This window comes from Gymnoscopelus braueri, assembly GCF_963280865.1.
Source record: "Gymnoscopelus braueri genome assembly, chromosome: 1".
Lineage (NCBI taxonomy): Eukaryota > Metazoa > Chordata > Actinopteri > Myctophiformes > Myctophidae > Gymnoscopelus > Gymnoscopelus braueri.
The window spans coordinates 42032844-42055243 of NC_137603.1; the positions used below are offsets into that span (position 1 = coordinate 42032844).

Genomic DNA, 22400 nt, shown 5'->3' on the forward strand with positions numbered 1-22400 from the left:
TTCATTTTACTTAAACCTCAGTCAGACTTGACAGGAAAAGTACTGCTATACATTAGGTCAGTGGTTCTCAAAGTGGGGTCCAGGGACCCTCAGGGTTCCTTGGGGGGGGGGGGGGGTTCTAACTTGGCCCTTACAGGGCTATAACTCTTGAGAGCGTACAAATGGAACCAAATGGACTCTTACGGGTCCATTTGGTTCCATTTGTACGCTCTGAGTTATAAGGGTCCTTGAAATTAAAACGTTTGAGAACCACTGACTGCATTAGGGGATCATTGTCACTGTTGAAACATTTCTTAATCAGTAAAAGTGAAAACAAACAAGGTTTCTGAGGACAATTGTTAAAAAAAAGAGCCAGACAGTTTTTACAGGTTAATATTTTACTATTTTACTCAAACAGAGATGTCAGCAAGCAAGCGGCAGCTCATCACAGAACACACACACACACACACACACACACACACACACACACACACACACACACACACACACACACACACACACACACACACACACACACACACAGTATCTCAGTCAATGAGTAGCTCTTTCCAGGCGGGTTGGTATTAAAGTGGCAGTAAGACATTCTGACAAGGACACTGCTAAAACATTCACTGTCAGTCTCACAGGGAGAGGGAGGTTGTGAACACACAGCTAGTGGAGTGATCGTAAGGGACAGTGTACACAAACAAACGCGCGCGCACATACACACACACACACACACACACACACACACACACACACACACACACACACACACACACACACACACACACACACACACACACACACACACACACACAGCTTTATTAAAGTCATAAATCACTATGACGACAGACAGCGCCTCAGAGAGGAGACTGTCTAAACAGGAAGGTTACTGAGATCAGAGGACTGGAGACACACACACTCACACACTCACAACCCGTTGCAACCTGGCGCCGTGTGACCTTGTAGATCTGCTGTTTTCGGCAAAGAGATTTGGTGTAGATGGAAAAATGGAGCGGACCAGAGCTCTGGGGGGGGGACAAACTAAGAGAAAACCACTTGGCACTCGAAATGGTGGAGGCTCTGGTGTTTATTATTATTATTGTCATTATTTTAGTGGGGGGACAAATCATATAGAAAAAATGTAAAAGCAAACTTTTCCATGAACCACTGTCCCACTGACTGCATACTTTTAAAAGATGAACACTGCTAAACGTATTTAATGTTTCCTGAAACGACACATAGAAAGGGATGCATGATGAGAATGAACAGTATTACCATGGTTTGTCCCCATGTCAGATTACTCTCAAAACTTCTGATTGACAATTCAATCAAAAATGTCCAATGACTAAATATTTTTTAGAGAATTCAGTTTCAGCTTAAATTACAATAATTATGATTTAGGCTTACAGACATACAATATTACGTGATGTACATCAGTCAACAATATACACATGTATACGATTACAAATTAATAAAAAAACAGTTATACAGGGTGGTTTACTTAAATAGAGATGTGAATTCCTTTCAGTTAGCTAGTTTCCGGCTGCAATATATACTGTAAACACAACCAGAGAAAAGCTGAGAGACATTTAAGGACAAACAGATGTCAAAATGGACAGACATACAGTAAACTGTCCAAAGACACATTATTTTATACAAAATAAAAGCTAAAAAGTTACTTTATAACTTCAGTCTTTATAGTGCGAGTGCAAATGCAATTAGGTCCAATAGCATGTTAATATCAATATCTATTTAGGCTATTATGATTATCAACAAGATGTAATGGACAACAGCGTATCAACATAGCATTAAACACATTAATGCATCCATATTAGTATATTGTTTTAAGTAAGTCTAATTTCCATATCGTCAATTTGCATATTAAGATTTACATGTTTGTACAGCGAATGACCACGTGGTCACATTATGAAATTATAATCAACCAGCTAAAATCTACTTTAAAGATTGTAACTCGTTGATTCCTCCAAATTATTATTAAATATTCCTGGAAAACATCACTATTTAACTTGTTGTCTTTCGTTAACCTCCTTCTGCCTCAGCACGCTACAGTCATGGTTATTGCTCAAAACATCTGTAACGAGGAAGGAAATTTGCCATTGTAGCCTTGTGTATATGTGATGGAGCTTTAGGCAGTGGTGGAAAGTAACTAAGTACATTTACTTAAGTACTGTACTTAAGTACAATTTTGAGGTATTTGTACTTTACTTGAGTATTTCCAATTTCCAATACTTTTACTCCACTACATCTCAGAGAAAAATATTGTACTTGTATATTATATTATAAAACATACATTAACCACTTTAGCCCTATTTTATACCTGGGCTATTTGAAAATAGCCGATCTACAAGCTCACAACACGTCGCATCGCGACGCGTTGTGAGCTTGTAGATCGGCCATTTTCAAATATTTTAGTACTTTTACTTTTGGTACTTTAAGTATATTTTGATGCCAATACTTTTGTACTTTTACTCGAGTAAATTTTGAATTCCAGACTTTTACTTGTAACAGAATATTTTTACATTGCAGTATTGGTACTTTTACTTAAGTAAAACATTTTAGTACTTTTTCCACCACTGGCTTTAGGCTTACACAGTAACGCAATAGGTTCAACTCCCAGGCCAGGCCCATCTAAGCTGCTGTCATCATGCTGATTAGAGTCTAAGCTATCAGAAACAGGTTACAACAGGGTTACTGCAGTCTGGAACTTCACCTCACAGTCAGTCAATCTTAATCTTGCTTTATGACCATTAAACAATGATATAGGCTAGTTATAATACCCAAAGCCTTAAAGTCCTAATTAATAACCATTTGGCTCAATCAGGTGTTACTTTTGTCAAAACAAGATGTTTAAATAAATGTGTAAATATGTGTCTCATCCGGTACCGAATGAGTTTTGATCTAGCATCTAGTGTCAGAATTGTGCTGTAGGTCCAGGAGTGAATAGAATATATCTTCTAGCTCTATAATTAAGAATTAAATCTGTCTTCACAAGCCTTTGGTCAAAGTCCTTTATAACTGAATAAGGCACTGTGACAGCTTTAACTAAAGTGACTACAGGACTAAAGTGGTGTAGTGTTTCTAACTGAGTGAGTTAGGTGTTGTAGGTCCATTAGATCATTTCCAACAGAAACATCACAGAGAAATGAGAACGACATAAAGTACATTATGCAATTTACAGGCACGTAAAACATTTTAAACATTTTTTTTGACAGATCTGATCTTTTCCATGTCTGTCTAGAAATGTGTCCTTTAATTTCTCTGTTTTGAACAAAGCCCAAAAAAATAAATAAATAAAAAGTTGCCACAAAGAGTTCTTGTCTAACTGATGTACAGTCAGTGTTTGTCTAAGTACAGTATCATCTATGGATAAGAGTGTCCAGCCCCCCCCCTACTCCCCAACTCCATTGTCCTGTCAGTAAGGTTGTGTTTTGAGACTGATTTTAGGTTTAGGAATTCTTTAGATGCTGCATACAAGCGGTTCTGAGTAAAGATCTGCTACGTCAGGTGTTCAGGTGTCCTCCTACTGCGGTAACATTTATTTAGGCAGTTCAGTCAGTATGTGTTTTCTACAGTTTGACAACCCCCTCTCCAAACAGATTCAGGATGTGCACCTAAAGCTGAGTGACTGAATGTCTGTTATCAGCATCCTGACTCTTCAACAAGCTCTATTTTTTCCCTTACTGTAGCGATGTACAAACACAACAAACAAATTAAATAGCTGCCGTAGTTATAGATGTGGAAAAAAGACACAAAAAAAAGAAAAGAAAAAGAAAAATGCTATTCCTGTTTTCAGAGGGGCTGTTGGTAAACTTGTTACTACTTGTTACTTCTCTGGTTGTACACGGTCAGAACCATGACCTATACAGTCAGGATGTGGAGGGAAGGAAGTTATCCTTTACAGTACCTTCGGTTCATTTCAAAGTGCATCAGCAGTCATTTCACTCTCCTCACGTTTGGTTTGTTTTCATTGAGTGAAGTCAAATCCTCCGTATAGTTATTAGGATTAAAGGTGTGCTTGTCCACACATCCACATGACGTCCTCACCAGAGGTTAACAACACAGATGAAATGTGGAAAAAGTTCTTTCCTAATAGGCTCTGTGCATTATAACTGCAGTCCCAGGTTTCCCAGAGGGTGGCATACCCGTTTCCTGTTCCAGTTCATTTATATGTGTTTTATTGGCTCAGCAGCAGATTTGAACGGGAAACACACATAAAAGGTGTCATTTGTGTTTCCCGTTGTGTTTCCCCTGCTGCTGAGCCACTCAAACAAAGCTATGGGACACTGAACTGGAGCAGGAACCTTCTGGAAACCTGAGACTACAGTTATGCACAGAGGCGATTGGCGCTCAAAGGCAATTCCTATCAGCCAATTCAATTTGAGAACTCAAACCCCTCCGTGGACTCCAATCCGTCATTCACAGACTGCTGTCCTGATTTGACAGCTCGGGGGCCAGCTTCCTGTGTCGGGGGGAGGTCGAGGAGGCGAGTTTTGTGGGGGAGGGGGAGGCGTTGGCAGAGGAGTCGCTGCCCCCCGCCTCAGAGCCCAAGGAGGAGAGGTGTGGGACGGGTGGAGCTCTCTTCCTCCCCAGAAACAGACCTCCTTCTAGCACTCCTTTCTTCCTGGCCCCTCCCTCTGCCTTCACCGCCTCCGCCTCCGCGCCAGGCCCCGCCCCCTCTCCCTCCTCTGGCTGTGATTGGACCTTTCGTCTCACGTCACCCCCGCCCACCACTGGGCTGTCAGGGGGTTGCCCCGGTGATTCTACGATACCTTCTGCCTTGGCAACACTCGTGGCAGTGGCGGCGGCCGTGTTAGCGTTCGAGCTAGCGCTAGCCGATCTGCAAGCCCAGAAATCCATGGCGGAGGCTCTCCTTTCACTGTCTTCAGGCCCAAAATCACACAGCGAGCGTCGGGCTTCAGGGGCCACACAGGGTCCCTGGGTGGAGGTCTGACCTGGACTCTCTAACACGCCTCGACCCAGACTGAAGTTCTGGAAGTCTCTGTAGATATATGAACAAGACATACAGTTAGATGAGGAGGATAGACAAACAAATGTATCGTTGCTGTTGGGTGGAAACCTTGTCCAAAACAAGGAAATGGAAAAAATAACCTGTGTTGCAAAGGATCCAATCTATATTATTTAGTCACAAGCTCTTGTTAATACTTTTCATTGGTTCAATATTTATACAAACCTACAGACACATTTGACCAAGTTTAAAAAAAATCCCAAATAGCAAAGCAATGCTCATTGCGAGCATGTAGGTCGACTATTTTTTGCTACTTTGGCGCAACACTGTTGTCAATTAATTTAAGAAGAAACATTAAATATTTGAAATATAGAGATGCAAGGTTTTGATGGATGGATGGATGGAAGGAAGGAAGGAAGAGGAAGGAACGCAGTAAGAAAGGAAGATGTTTCACCTATAGCTGTGGAAGGACTCAGTGCGGCGTGCGCGGGCCAGCAGGGGGCTCTCTCTGTAAGGCCGCAGAGCTCCGTAGGTGGCCTGGGTCTCTGGAATGGTTTCCTGGTTCTGTAACTGGAGACTAGGATGATGGACAGACAGGAGATACAGTAAGACTGGACTCTTATTTTGTCAGTGTGTAGAGATAGAGTATGAGTAGGGTAATTTATTATATATGTATTTCATGAGTATATGATTTTATGTTTTACTTTATTGAATTATTTGTGTGAGTATTATTGTGTTTCTAATTTCTACTATACCTTTGCTCATTAACTTCTTTCAATTAATGCTTTTGCCAGTTTTATTCCACTGTTTGTGTAAAGCACTTGTAAACTATGTTTTAAAAAGGTTATTTGTATCATCATTATTATGAATAATAATAATAATACTATAATGCTGGGATTTCTATGTCTTGTTTGGTGAGTAGCTAAATATTACATTTGGGATAAAACAGGATAAACTGTGTTAAACATTTGTATACTGTTCAGACCTCTTTATTTTCATGATTTATATGATGCCCTTGTCTTTAACTCTTTGACTGCCAGAGTATTTTCATAAAGTGCTCCCCCAGTGCCAGCAATTTTAGTGTTTTTTTATTTTTATATTTTGAATTTTTCTCATGAAAATAATTTAAGGGCACATAATATAAAGACCCAGCACAAATCCGCCACTAGAGAGCAGCACATGACTGCTTGATCAGGTCGTTGGGTCTCTCTCACCCTTCTTGATAGATTAGACAGGGAAAAACATGAAAACGGATGTGACGTCCTCCCAGATTGTTTTGATCGCCAAAATTACGATGTGATACACGACGGCGATGACTGATCGTCACCCAGACCATAGATTATAGAAGAGAAACTGTCCGTTTGTCCGTCATACCGTGTGAAAGACCGTTTATTTACCTATTTTGGACGAAAATGACTGGGGAAAAGAATCAAAAACCGGAAACGGAATCCAGGTCATGAAACCGGATGCAGATGTCCGTGAAGTAAGTGGAACTCGAGAATAACATTGAATATTAAGCAGCATAGCGCAATCAGAGATTAAACAATGAACGCGCGTCCAGCGCGTCGAACGCGTCGACGGCCAACTGGACAAAGTAGCACTTGACGCGTTATCGCGTCGTCCGCAGTCAAAGAGTTAATGTCTGAAAAAATAATAAAGAGATTTGTAAAAAAAACAAAAACATTTGTATACTGTATATAGACTGCGGTCTTCTCTCTCACCTGGAGCAGGACTCTCGTAGCCGCGTCTGATGTAACACAGAGGGGGCGGGGCTAATGTTGGGCGTGGCACAGCGGGAGGTGCTCAGGTCACACTGGTCCAATAGCTGCAGTAGCTCCTCCTCTGAAGGTCCGCCCACATCTGTCAATCAAACAATAAAAAAACTGCTTTAAACATATTCACTTATCATCCTATAATTCTACAAAGCTCTGTGTGTGCGTCTGTGCATGCATCTGTGCCCAAAATCTCTTCTGCCCGGTTCTCCTCAGTGGCTGGAGCAATTGATCTGTATTTGCACACAGCCACTGACCATTACCATGTGCACGGAACACCGAAGCCTGTTTCCCCAAATGTCAGCTGTTTATTAGCGCTTTTGTGTTCGCTGGCTCCCGGGTTGCCAAATCATGTGCGTGAAACAAGCGCCGGTGTTGCCACATCCGTGAAACAAGCGGACCATGGCACGCGCATTGGGTGCTCATATCCCCCGACGGGTATGGTCTAGTAGTTCACATAAATGATGGCAGTTACTCTTTGGTGTCTGAAATATTATTTAGAACCAAAACATTATTTTAGACCAGTGGTTCTCAACCTTTTCAGGCCATGACCCCCCAAAATAATCATATTTGAACTGGGGACCCCCCACCCTGACAAGCACTTGAATGTAGGAGTAGAGGCATTACATTTTGTTTGACTCTGTTCCACAGATAGATAATGTGAAAATAGCAGATATACAAGCTCACAACGCCTCGCAACGCGAGGCGTTGTGAGCTTGTAGATTCTGTACTTGTATTTTCACAATCTTTGTCTCTTTCTTATATGAATTGACAATTTGGCCAATGATTGACCAGTTTTTATTGTATGGTTTGTTGATTACTTTTGATGCAGTAATGGTCTTTTTATTTTCTTTCTTTCAATTGTTTTAGGTATTAAAACATGAAAGATCAATGTCCACATACAGTATTTGTCTTTCAAGCTCCCAAGCCACAACCGACCTGTCAGCCTGTCTGTCCCCCCACCTGCTGTCTTCCTCTCCTCTATCTTGTTAGCTGTATCCATGGCGGTAGTCAGGTCCCACATCTGGATGCTGCCGTTGCCGTGGCCTGTGAACAGGTAGCGACGGGGTCGCGACCCCATCCGACTGGACCCCTCACACTCCCGAACCATGAAGCAGGTGATGGTGGTTCCATCTACAGACTGCACCTCACAGATCCTAACACACACACAAACACACACACACACACACACACACACACACACACACACATACATAGACACGCACACGCAAACACATGTACACAGACGTACAGTATATGCACAGAAATGTGCACTCATCAGTGAAATGGCATCTAATGTGTTTAGATGTTGTTTGTTTGAAGGTACAGAAAGGAGGATGTTACAACAAGCCTGCTGGGGATGGAGGGAGAGAAGGAAAGCAAAGATGGATGAAGAGTTTGTTAGTGATGGAAGAGGTAGAGAATGACAGGAGAAGAGACTGTTGGTGACAAACGAAGGCACCAGCAGACAGGCAGGAGAATAGAACAATGGGGTGAGGCACAAGAAAGGGATACTGTAGCTAGACACAGACAGAGACAGAGAGGACAGTGTACCTCTTTCCAGTGGATGAGAGTCTGACAAATAATGTGTTGGTGATGGGAATAACCTTCTGGATAAACACCTGCTGGTCATCTCTCTCTCCAAACGGACCTGACAACACACACACACACACACACACACACACACACACACACACACACACACACACACACACACACACACACACACACACACACACACACACACACACACACACACACACACATTTGACCTGTCTGCAATACAGGAAACAGAAAACTGATAAAACATTCTTGTTCCCATTTTTTTGTTGACACGCTTGTGTCTAATGTCTAATGAGATAACAGCCTTCACCTGCTGACCTGTTGGAAGGGAAATGAGCTCTGGTTTATTCACTGGCTTGATGAGGAAGTATATACTGTATTGTACTATAGTGGTTCAAATGTTTCTTTGTCCTAATGTTTAGTTGTTGCTTTGTAGCAGCACATTTTAGTTGTACCTTTAAGTATGCAGAGTAAAATACGGTGAGTGCTGTGGAGTTTTGAATAGAAAGCACGGAAACGGCATTCCCCTTCACAGCTGGACAGTGGTTCTTGTGTTTATAAATTAACATTATAAATAAATATGAGAAACCACAGCAATTAAAGACTCCATTTGTTCGGAATCGGATACAAAAGGAGCCCACAAACAGTCACAGCAGAGTTGACTCTGAGTGATTTAATTGCACTGTGATCAGTTGAACACCTCCCTTCCTACAAACCAACAAAGTACACTTAATCTAAGTGGATGAACTGTCATGTATTGAATGATATTTGCACAGCACATTTGGACTTTTAGTATTTTGCACAGTTCACCTTGCAGTGCAATATGGAGAGAGTGCAATATGTTTGTAGTGTGAGGTTTTATTGTTGAGGTTGATTGAATGCTCAACAGTACCTGTTTGTTGCCAGCATGATTGGGCTGGACCATATTTATATGTATTCATATATGGTCAATATTTATGTTGTAGTAGAATCATTATTGGTGTAGTTAATGGCGTTTTAATAGATGTTGAGAGTTAATGTTATCTGTATTTATGTATGTGTATTATTCAGTAGTCTACCCCTTGACATGGTTGAGTCCAAACTAATTGCCTCCAGCTGAGTATAAAAGGCTGCCAGCCACAAGCACACTCAGTTGGTGGTAGGATGAGAGCTAGACACCACCATGGCATTTAGGTGGAGAACTTCCAATGTGTTCATGTATCTTTTGTATTGTTGGTGAACAATCATTATAAATACACCTTTTTGGTTGCACCCTACCAAGGCCTCTGTCTTAACTCCAACCGCAAGTCGGGCATTCTAACAGAATTAATTAATTAATCAATTAATTAATTAATGATATATATGATGGTCTATCTTTAGCTTTGGTACAAAACCACTTCAGACAAGTCACTGCAATATATGCTTACAACATTTTAAGCTTTGCTACTGAATTAACCTCCTGTTACCACTAGATGGCAGTCTGTCTCTGGAAGTTGAGTAGTCACAAGTTAAAAAAGAAGAAAGGAAATGATCTCTCCATCCATCCATCCATCCCTCCCCTTCGTCTCGGCTTCATCCCTTGTTCTTCTCTCTTGCTCTCTCACCTATATCGTTCCCAGATCCGTAGCTGCTGTGACTCTCTGTCTCCTCCAGAGAGAGAATCTTGAAGGATGCCAGTGGTGTGGATCCAGGCTGGGTGGAGATCATTCCTCTGAAGCGAGTCACCGTCCATGTACGCACGTGGTTGTTGTCTGCACACACTGTAACACACACACACACACACACACACACACACACACACACACACACACACACACACACACACACAAGAATTCAAATATTTGTGTAAGTGCACAGAGCCATATAGACAACAGTGGGGTAAAAGATAATTAGACTGTGGTCTCTACAGTATGTGGTGTTTTCTCTTCTCTTCCTCTTCTCTTCCTCTTCTCTCTACTTCACATCCCTGTCCCCACACCCCTCCCTCTAAACGAACAATCATAACCACTAATGAACATATTCTTCCAGTCTCCTTAGGATTCCAGGACCCTAATTAATGAAATGATGTAGAAATCTAATATAATGATTAACAACGTATGCACCAACCCACAAAGTACTTAAAACATTAAACCTTACTTAGATGTGGAAATATTCATATGTCTACGGTCATATCAGACTATATGTAAATTTCCTGGGTATGTTATGTTGGGTACTGTAGGCAAGGCAGCGCTCATCCTCTGAACTGCAGAGAACTGTGCACACTGTTTATGATGTTTTACTTTTCAGAGACAGGAATGTATTTTTTTTGTCATCGTGACGATGGGCTTAGAAGTCTCTTTTATTTCCCAAGCAAAGATTTTGTGTGTGTGTGTGTGTGTGTGTGTGTGCACTGAGTTAGCCGCTGTTTTGGAGAGGGGGAATGCACTGTAACTATGCCATACCTGTACCTGTCCAAGTACTCGCTCCACTCTTGGATTCCTCGCTACGGGCATTTTCCAGGGGGAAGTCAGTGACAGGTCAGGTACAGTATATTCCTACTCTACTGTAGATACTAGATACTGCATTTTCCATTTATAGCCGATGAACAGGCGTACATAAAAGAGGACTTTGTGTATGCTTTTCATTTAACTGGGGTTATAGGTGCATTTGACTTTATTTTGTTCTCCATGGTTCAATCTGAATAAAAACTGTATTTATAGTGTATTTAAAGTATCCTACAGGGAAATCTGTAAGTGGTCCATTACCAGAGGCAACAGTTCATCACACTCTAATCATCCTCTTCCTCACCTGACACCAGATGTTTCTCAGACAACATGATCTTGGTCACAGGACTCCTGTGGACAGTGAAGGTCTGGAAGAGTTGAGGACCTGAACCCACCGTCTCTGGGTGCTGAACTATGACCCTCACTGCTCCACTACTGGTGCCATAGGCTATCTCTATCCAGTTCCCACTGATGCCTGGGAGGGAACCACAGAGAAACAAATGAGGATAGAGTGAGAGAGAAGTTCTGTGAATGATTCTAACTGTTGTTGTCAAAGCCTATTCATCGGTCTATTGTTCAGACACCACTCACATGAGAGACAGACAGACAGATAGAGAGATGGAGAGAGACAGACTGCGGTGGAGATAGAAAGATGGTTGGAGTCTTGGAGAGACAGGCAGAGAGGTGGAGTGACAGACTGTAAGAGAGTTCCAGTAAGTCTACATAAATATTTTATTATCAGAGGTAGAATCTCTCTCTCTCTCTCTCTCTCTCTCTCTCTCTCTCTCTCTCTCTCTCTCTCTCTCTCTCTCTCTCTCTCTCTAGAAGAGAGGAATCGATTGAAGAATTAGAAGTGCATGAAGGGCAACTAATATTATGTTTTAATAATCACACCATGAAGGACAAGAAATGATAGACAGAAGAAAGAAATAAGTCTTATATTAAAGTCAAAGCGAGAGGGAGACAATGAAATACATTATATTGGAACTTTTTCAGGCATAGTAATCTGTTGATATGAAATCGAGTGAGTCAATTGTGTGTGTGTGTGTGTGTGTGTGTGTGTGTGTGTGTGTGTGTGTATGTGTGTGTGTGTGTGTGTGTGTGTGTGTGTGTGTGTGTGTGTGTGTGTGTGTGTGTGTGTGTGTGTGTGTGTGTGTGTGTGCGTGCGTGCGTGCGTGCGTGCGTGCGTGCGTGCGTGCGTGCGTGCGTGCGTGCGTGCGTGCGTGCGTGCGTGTGTGTGTGTGTGTGTGTGTGCGTGTGTGTGTGAGTGTGTGTGTGTGTGTACTGACTGGTCTTAGGTGTGAGGTAAACAGACAACGCAGTGATGGCATCATTTGAAGGGTCGTGATAAAGTTCAGTCACCAGGAGGTCGTTGTCTTTCATCCTCAGTGGAAACTTCTGCATGTCTGCACACACACACACACACACACACACACACACACACACACACACACACACACACACACACACCCCGTTAACCGTTAACGAGTTTTGGCAAATGGTTGAATGAAAACATTCTATGCCATTGTTATTGTACAACCAACCATCCAATAATTATTTCTTCCATTTGTTTTTACATTTACCTTACCTATGTAGTAGATTGATCCGTTGTTGCAGCCCAGCAGCAGGAATGAACCTGCTGTGTCACAGCTGGTGATGGGAACCACATCCTGAACCTAACACGCATGCACACACACATCATGCACAAACATTTCAATTGAAGCACATCAAGTTATAATTTACACATTGAACTTTCATAGCGCACGCACACACGCACACACACGCACACGCTCAAGCACACGCACACACACGCACACGCACACACAGGCTGACCTACCTGCCAGTGCTGTGTGACAGCGTTCCACACCCCCACCTTCCCAGTATGACTGGTGGCAACCAACTGGCTCCCAATGAAGAACAGATCATCAACTGGGACACCTAGACTGAATACACCTGTGAGAGAATTGAATTGAATTGAATTGAATTGAATTGAATTGAATTGAATTGAATTGAATTGAATTGAATTGAATTGAATTGAATTGAATTGAAAATGGAGGGAGAGAGAAAGAGAGAGAGATGTGGATCTAATTAACCACTTAAACCCTGTATACTTAGTAAACTTGACTGGGGTTGTTTCTGTACTTAACTTTCCACTGTACACAGAATCTCATCACCCAAAATAACAGCTCTATATTGTAGATATGATATTTTTGGCTAATATTATCCCCAGAATAGGGACGCTAGGGTTCATGTGGTTAATATTAATATTCTGTCCACATCAACCATATAGCACGCACGCACGCACGCACGCACGCACGCACGCACGCACGCACGCACGCACACATTGACTGTCACCTCCACCTGTGTGGTCTAACCTATCTCATTTCCACTGCCTCCATCTTGGATGCTCCAGAGAATGATGCTGCTCTCAGACGCTGCGGCCACCATCTTGTCCTTGTCGCCATGGGGACCGCCCACCACCTTGGCGTTGAGCGCGATGCGTTCGATGGTCAAGTCCAAGAACGGAGACGAGAAGACCTGCTGCCACCCGGATGACTCCTTTATCCTGTGGTAACACACACACACACACACACACACACACACACACACACACACACACACACACACACACACACACACACACACACACACACACACACAATGAACATAATGATGATGTCTTGTGGTCTATTGTTCTAGAGAATCTATATAAAACATTTTATTTAACCAGTAAAAAGATACTGTTTGACGCTCTATAGCGCTGTAGATACTGTCTTGTCGTCTATAGATCTTTAGATACAGTTTTATGGTCTATAGATGTATAGATACTGTGTTGTTGTCTATAGTATAGATCTACTGTCTTGTTGTCTATAAATGTATAGATACAGTTTTACAGTCTATAGATGTATCTGTGAGTGTGTTGTTGTCTATAGATGTATAGATACAGTTTATGGTCTATAGATGTATAGATACAGTTTTATGGTCTATAGATGTATAGATACTGTGTTGTTGTCTAAAGATGTATAGATACTGTGTTGTTGTCTATAGATGTATAGATACAGTTTAGGGGTCTATAGATCAGCAGTATTACCTGTAACAGATGACAAAGTGGGCATAAGCTGCTACAATCCAGTTATGGTGTCCAGCTACAATCAACACCTTCCTAGGGTCCACTGCGGGACCTACATACACATGCACACACATGCACACACACACACACACGCACACGCACACACACACACACACACAGTCTTTGTTGGTGTTCAGCGTAACTCAGGGCTGGAATCATTCTCTGCAGAGAAAAGGCCGATGTGAATCTAGGCTACTCCAGTCAGAGAGTCTGTTAGTTGCTTCACTGAAAGGATGTGTCAGGTCACATCAATGCATCCACGCACACGCACACGCACACGCACACGCACACACACACACACACACACACACACACACACACACACACACACACACACACACACAATCTGCACACATTTATGCATGTACATGTACAGTGTAACTCTCATTCACACAACTCTCCATCTCCATCAGTCGCAGCGCATGCAGATTCTGACCAATAAGATTGAACTTTCATTAGCCTAACTAAATCTGTTTTCATCGCTTAATTGTTTTCCATTAGTCTGCTCACCCAGTGTGGGCGTGTCCTCTGTGGGTCCAGGCAGGGAGGGATGAGCTGAGGGACCTGGCCGGCTAAAACCCCCCTCTGCTCCTATTGGACCAGGCCGCTCCTCGGGGGCGGAGCCAGAGACAGCTGCGGCGGGGCTTGACTTGCGGGCTGGGATCACTGTCAATGAGAGAAATTATGGGTTTGATGTCATCATTCTGACATTTCTGCATTGTGCAGAGAAATACACAGGATGCATCTAGAACAATAGGGATTTAGTCACAGGTCAATTACTTCCTGGAACTATGTTTGTTACTAGGCAACATCAGCCGAATGAAAATGACATTTAGAGCTCAGCTAATCCATTTGAATGTCTGACTGACCTTCAGTCAAGCACTTTGCTGTGTTTACCTGGAGGAGGGAGGTAGCCGTGGAACAGAACGCTGCCACATGATGAGCGGTCCAATTCCTCACACAGCAGCAAACGACGCACTGCGTGCACGCACACACACACACACACACACACACACAGACACACACACACACACACACACACACACACACACACACACACACACACACACACACACACACACACACACACACACACACGCACGCACAGTTTTATGAATAGGAGATTACATTGAAAAGGATTAGGTACTGTAACCTGATGTCAAAAATGTGATAATTGTGATCATCTATCTAAAGTCTCTATTGTTATGCCTTTGTGGATACTGGATAGATATAGAAGTATTTGATCATGTTACTTATTTGTAGTAGTACATTAGAATTTTTATTTTTATATTGAAAAAAAACGTTTCGTTAAAAAAAACGTTTTTTTTTTGTAAAAAATAATAATAATAAGTTAAAGCTCTACTATATTAGTAATCATTGCTATAGAGTGTTTGTTCAGTAACATCTCCCCGGCTCTCCATTTCTTTTGTAAACAGAAAACACATTTTCAGGTAGCTTGCCAATTTCATCCAATCAGAAGAGAGTACCCAGCAGCTTCAATTTTACAGTGTTCCAGTTCCAATCTTGTCTGCTAATTTCTTTGTCTCATCACTTACAATTGCACTTGTTTATCCTGTATCCTGAGTGAGTTCTCCCTCCTGATTGGATAAATTAGTCCCAAATCCCAAACTGAAAATGCATTTTCTGTTTCCTAAGGAGCTGGAGCTCAGGGAGACTCCTGTTACTGAAAAAACACTTTTTAGGGATGACTACTATCAGAATATAAAGCTATGTAACACTTAGTTTAACACAAAAATATGACTAACTCTACCTTTAACTAATGACATTTTCAAAGCCCAATAGATATCACCACATACAGGGAAGTTACACCGAGAGAGGAATTAAAACAGTAGCAAGACAAATATGGAAGTAAATCTGTAGGTCAGCCATTTATTCACAGCAAGACTTGAAATTCACTTTAGTGTTTAATAGCCCACTTATAACAACAACACAATCAAAACAATTTATAAGCATTTACAAAAATGCTCAAAATTTTCATTTTCAGATTTATAAAGTCTGTCCTGTGTGGACTTGTCTATGAAACGCACTTGGCAGACTAGCAGCATCAGGAGAATCATGGACAATGAAGACAAGGACACTTGATGATAAATGATGTATTTATATAGCGCCTTTCTCCAAACTAAAGCACTTCACAATGTACATTACATTCACTCACTCACACATTCACACACCGACAGCAGAGGCAACAATGCAAGTCACCAACCTGCTAATTGGGAGCAGTTAGGGGTTAAGTGTCTTGCTCAAGGACACTTGACACAAAGCCAGGAGGATTGATTGATTGAATATTGATTGATTGATTGATTGATTGATTGAATACTTTATTAGCAGTTTGCTAAAAAAAAAGCACAGGAAAGTACAGTTCAATACAAGGTCTGCTAAGAGGATTTTAAACCCAAGAAAGCCTATGGCTTGTTTCCATTGGGGTCCTTTGAACTCAATTCATTGAAACATTTAATGACAGACAAATAGCCGGGGAGCCAGGGATCGAACCGGGAACGTTTTGATTTCAAGATGGCCACTCTACCTCCTCAGCTAGTGCCGCTACCAGATGAGGCCGCGTGGTCAGCTGTGGTGAATTTAGTATATTCTAATACTAAATGTACTTTTAATTTCATTTACAAAATGGAGAGGCTGGAGAGTATAATAAGTAAGTATACTCAGTCAAGCTTTATATTACTTTGTGTTTTTGTTATCAAGTAAATAACTTCCATTCAGCCCTTGGACTCACCTAGAGGAGTTATCCCATAGAATTCAGCTTCATGACGTAGGATGTTGATGCTGACTCCGCTACAAGATAAAGAGACATTAACCCATTAAGACCAGGAATGCAACGTGTCATTTTTAGATTTATTTGACTATTCAAAAAATAGCAGATATACAAGCTCATAGCGTGATACTGAGTGCCGCACTATGAGCTTGTAATTATTATTTTTTATCGTAATTTTTTTTGCAAATCTTTGAATATATACTTTTCAACGCGAATATTTGTAACTCAAATCTTTGCTTCTGGGGGTCCTTGGAATAAAATATTTGACAAATTCACGATTTTCAAAAATAGCAGATCTACAAGCTCATAGCGTGGCATTCGGGGCCGTGCTATGAGCTTGTATATCTGCTATTTTTGAATAGCCAAAGGCATCTTAAAATGACACAGCGTTCCCGGTCTTAATGGATTAAACTACACTGGACGCTTTGTCACCCTGCAGGGACAGAATAGAACAGTGCATTACGGAGACTTCTTACCGCAAGTCCAATTCTTTTGTTCGGAGGAAATTCAAGATTGGGGCAAAAGCTGTGGGATCCCTGTCGATAAATATCTGGAGGAAGAGGAGGTTTCATGATAGTTAACACTTTAATCTTTGTTTTTTCAATAAAATCTTACATAAGAATTGTTGTACCCACAACCTAATACTATATCTCAGAAAAAAACTAAAGTGAAAGATTTCTCCTGCTTTGTATACAGATGAGTTCACCAAATCCCATTTCAATAAGGCTTAAGTTAGGCATCACGTTGAAATGTTTTGTATTTAGTTCTTAATTAATGCTTGAAATATTGAAATATTCAAAAAGAGCCATGGTTTCATTCAACAGTAACTAGTAACAGAGTTCTGTAGTATGTAATAGGATATTGTAGGATATTGATTTGTATGTGGTCTATCCTGACCTGAGGGGAACTAAACATGATGCTAAGGTCAAAGGTCTGAATTGGGAACAATGGATGGAGGCTGAGGTTGTAAAAATACAACCTGTCAACATGTCGTTTAAAATATGACCTTTCTGGGTCTTATGTGATCACTGATAGCCTACTATCCGTCTTGCACTAATCTTACACATAATTAAACTGCACCGAAACAGATTGAACTGAGTATCTTCTTACTCCATGGATCATTTTGGAAAGCAAAAATAAATAAATAATCTGGCAGCAACAAAGACTATACTTACAGCTCCTGTTTCATCCCTTAGAGTTGATATCCTGCCGCTCAGCAAACTGAAAAACACATGTGTGGACAAGCACGCAAAGAGACACACACACACACACACACACACACACACACACACACACACACACACACACACACACACACACAACCCCATTTCAAAAGTTACTAATGAACTTGCAGTTAGCAAGACGTGAATAGCACTGTTGTGAAATGTTACACTCACACATTTCTGTCATCACAGAATGTATAACATTTTAAAGTGTTAATAAAGGGACCACTTGTGAGTGTGCTGTGCTGCCATCTAAAGTTGAAGCTAATCTAAAGGGCAAGGCTGAGCTTGGGACACTGTGATGTGAGAAACAGCTGCAACTAATATCATTAATAATGTGTGTGTAAAGGTACAGTCCGTGTATACCACATGTGGAAACTGCCGCCGTGTCCGCATAAGTTGAGCCTAATCAATATTTGCCGCTTGTCACATTAAGGAACCACTGCTTCTGATCAAATCAGGGACAGGGGGAATGATTGCACACTTTACTGGCATGGTGATTTATACATTTTTTGCCTCTTCTGTTCGGTTCTTACCACTTTCATCTGCTTGCTACTGGGGTAGGAGGCATGGCCAACGGTTGGTGTATTTGGTATGCAATATATGCATGTTATTCAATTTAGGGGTGTCAAGTATGTAAGTATTCACAATACTATTGTCAATTGGCATGATCAGTTTGGCACAAAATCTAACACAGTCATTATTTGTTTGATTAACTCTAGCTGTGTTGATTACCATAGATATAGAAACCTAGATACCTCATTGGCCTCTGCAGTTCGTTGGAGCAACCTGTATCGCGGCCGCCATTTTCGCGTAGGCAAACGGACACTCAAAGTGACTACTGGCCAATCACAGCGCTCACAGCGCGTTGACTACTGGCCAATCACAGTGCGTCTTTTCTAAGACCTGTCAGAATCAGTTGTCCCGCCTCCACCTGCCTCTGATTGGCCTACCGAACGCCCCCTTCTGTGACACACGCGGAAGCTTCAGGGAAGCTTTCCTACGCTAAAATGGCCCCCGTGATACAAATGCCTCAGAGCCGAAGGAGGCGTCTACCTTTATATGTCTATGTTGATTACAGTGCAGCATACCGAGCTCAGCCTAATCGTTTAGGCTACATTATTTCTAGGGCTGTCACGATTAGGAAATTTACTTGACGATTAATTGTCATACAAATAATTGTGATTAACGATTTAATTGTGTGGCTTTTAGGCCTTTTAAACAAAAGTTGCACGGGGCAGATATGACAAGAACTTAAATACACAAAGAAATGACCGATACCAATAATCAAAATAAATAATGTATTATTGCCAAAATACGCCAATGTTTTTTATAAAATAGTGGAAATAGCCGATATACAAGTAGATCTACTTGTAGATCAACTATTTCCACTATTTTCAAATTTTTTTCAAAATGTATGAACTTTCTCAACATGGAAACGATTATGACGATTATGCAAAAATAATTGCGATTATCTCAAATAATTGTGATTAGGCGATTATGTAATTATTGTGACAGGCCTGATTCTAACCTTTTGATTGCAGTAAACTCACAGAAATGGCCTGGTTCTCCTTGTACTAGATAACTGCATACAAACAGCATGTACTATGGCTTTTTTATTACAAAGGAGCTACACCCACTGATGTATTCCACACTGGAGTTAAGTTGGGGTAATGTCTATAACTGTCATTGTCACATTGCAGTCAAGTTCATTGTCTCTTAGTCTTAACCGGTGATCAGCACCCAACCAGTATGAACACCGGTGAGAACTACTGGTGGTGTGTATAAGAAACATGTGAGTTGAGAAGAAGAACCCATTTCAACATAATGTTATATCTATTGACTGTTGTTGTTGTTGTTGTTTTCTTTTCATTATTTCTTGATCTTTTGTTGTTGTCTTTAATAACCAAATCTGTGTGTCTTAATGGTAGAGTACGTTAATACACTATAACTAGTACATTTGCAGTGGTTGCAGGTGGTATCCCTACTCTTCTATTGACATTTTAGACCCTGGTGTCAGGTAGGACACCTACTGGTTGACAATACCAGTAAAGTAGTAAGGTAAGCACATGGCACACCGGATTGGACACGAGATGCACTCTCATCTTTATTGTATTTTGGATATTACTGAATTTCCTCTCTCTCGTCAGGAGATTACATTATAAAACCTACAGATTGTAGCATTAAATTGCTATATTATTAAACTTGACAGACATGCAGGCAGGCAGGCAGGCACAGTTGCATGGACACAGATAATACCAACAGACTAAAACTGACACTCCCCAGGTAGCTGCTGTCAATTGTGACTTGACTCTAGTGTTTTAGAGGTATAGTGCCAGTGCTAACCACCTGGTCCCTAAAACTTCCATTCATGTAGCAGTGACAGGTCCCATTGTTCAATACAGAACAAGGCATTCGGTTATCAATAGCAGTGTGCAAGGCTACAATTGCGGACTTTTCCCTAATTAAGATCCAATACCAAGTCTATTCACATCAACTTGATTTTCTGATGTTCAAACAAATACAAAACAGATGGTACAGGATGAACTAGCTTGTCTCATTGTGGCCTATGGACATACATACTGTAGACTTTCCTTGATTTTTTGACACTATCATCATCACCCTATCACCACTCTTAAACGCGTCCAGGAGGACGCGTTTAAGAGTAGCCAACACTATCATTTACAGGACTATAGTCATACATCACCTCACTGTAACCAGTTTCAGCATCAATACCTACCTGTCACTATAGCTACGGTATAACACTCCTTTTCAGTATTCATCTTTTTCAGCTCCATAGTTTATCATGTTGTTGTTGTCTTTATTATTATCATCATCATCATCATCATCATCATCACCATCATCATTTTAAAGACTCCCTATCAGTTGACCAGGACAAATGAACCTTCTCAAGATCTACTGTCCTTGAGAAGTCAAATGACATCAAACCAACCTTGAGAAGAAAGAGTCTGGGATCCACATTAGAGTCTGTCTGGAGGTGCAGAATCTGTCAAATAAATATATACACGATTTACAGTTATTACATGTGTAATAACTGTGTGTGTGTGTGTGTGTGTGTGTGTGTGTGTGTGTGTGTGTGTGTGTGTGTGTGTGTGTGTGTGTGTGTGTGTGTGTGTGTATTACAGGTTGTACACATGTGTTATTACTACACAATGCGTTATTATGCATTATGCACGGTCAAGAAGATGAGCAGGCAATCATTGTAACCCTATAATCATATGGTAACAGGACAGGTGGGCACCAATCCACCAAAACCATCTGGGCACCAAAACCAGCTGGGCACTAGGGACATGTAGGCACCTGGACAAGTGGGCACTATTAGGGGTGGAGATAACTGGGCACCTGGACGAGTGGTCACCTGAATTAGGATTAGGATTAGTGTCCACAAGTGTTTTTTAACTTTACATAGCATGCTGCTTTGTTTTTGGTAAGTAATATTTAACCCACTGTTCTTTAAACCCCAAACACAGCATGTACTTTTGACCTCAGTACTATTTTGGAAAATAAACTTATATTGTACTTTTGACCTAATTGTTGTGTTGTGTTTGGGGGTTTAAAGAACAGTGGATTAAATATCACTTACCAACAACAAAGCAGAATGCTAAAGTAAAAAAAAACAGTTGTGGACACAACCCCTAATTCAGGTGCCCACTCGTCCAGGTGCCCAGTTATCTCCACCCCTACGTGCCCACTCGTCCAGGTGCCCACATGTCCCTAGTGCCCAGTTGTGCCCAGTTGTCCTGGTGCCCATCTCTCGAGGTGCCCACTCATCCAGGTGCCCAGTCATCCCAAAGATATGGTGCCCAGATGTCCCTGGTGCCCAGATGTCCCTGGTGCCCAGATGTCCCTAGTGCCCACCTGTCTTGTATTCAATCATGTCATGGTATTAATGACCAGCCTACCTCGTCCCACCGACATTTAACTCGATGATCTCTCCGATCCCAGGCGCTAAATGGTTACCATTCGTTGCCATGTTTACTGGGTTACTGGAAATGCTCTGATGTGTTCAGATCCAAATGCACAAGGCTTCCATCCAGCTCTTTATACTGTAAATAACAGATATGGTCTATACGTCCCTCTCCCAGTTAAGATGATGTCCCCTGCCTGCTGTCCTCCCAGCGTCCAGAAGATAAGAGATCCGCTAACATGCGACTCATGCAGATGGCCTCCTCCGCATAGTGGGCGTCGAGGAGACAGAGACAGGGGGTCCTGTTCTCCTGCTCCAAGACGTCCAACAGTCAGAGACACAAGTACTCCTTTATTTCCCTGCTATGATGATCTGGTGAGCAGAGCGTGGACTTTTCTTATCGTGGATCACATCTTGCGCAGTATTTTGGCAACATGCTGCTGCCTCTCCCGAGTAGAGCACGTCATTACATTTCTGGATACAGATACACTGTCAGATCGGGTACGCTCGATTTGTGTCACCGCTCTCTCGCTAGGGTGAGCGAGGTGACTCGCCCCTAGAT

The 22400-nt window shown here is 41.7% G+C and overlaps 1 protein-coding gene across 2 annotated transcripts; it reads right to left on the bottom strand.

Annotated features, from left to right (window-relative positions):
* Positions 1-233: 233 nt before the first annotated feature.
* On the bottom strand, positions 234-22283 carry kctd3 (potassium channel tetramerization domain containing 3). Of its 2 annotated transcripts, none has more exons than XM_080429146.1 (19): positions 21834-22283; positions 20864-20917; positions 17863-17908; positions 17164-17237; positions 16649-16707; positions 14797-14877; positions 14410-14565; positions 13861-13951; positions 13145-13335; positions 12607-12722; positions 12358-12445; positions 12059-12175; positions 11074-11244; positions 9891-10046; positions 8299-8395; positions 7708-7901; positions 6694-6832; positions 5427-5549; positions 234-5005 (listed from the first exon to the last, which is right to left on the bottom strand). In XM_080429146.1, the coding sequence occupies exons 1-19, from the start codon at positions 21902-21904 to the stop codon at positions 4423-4425; spliced, it is 2607 nt and encodes an 868-aa protein (XP_080285272.1). In that variant the 5' UTR covers positions 21905-22283; the 3' UTR covers positions 234-4422. The 2 variants fall into 2 exon arrangements, with proteins under 2 accessions (XP_080285272.1, XP_080285271.1); XM_080429145.1 differs by having other exon boundaries at positions 7684-7901.
* Positions 22284-22400: the final 117 nt, after the last annotated feature.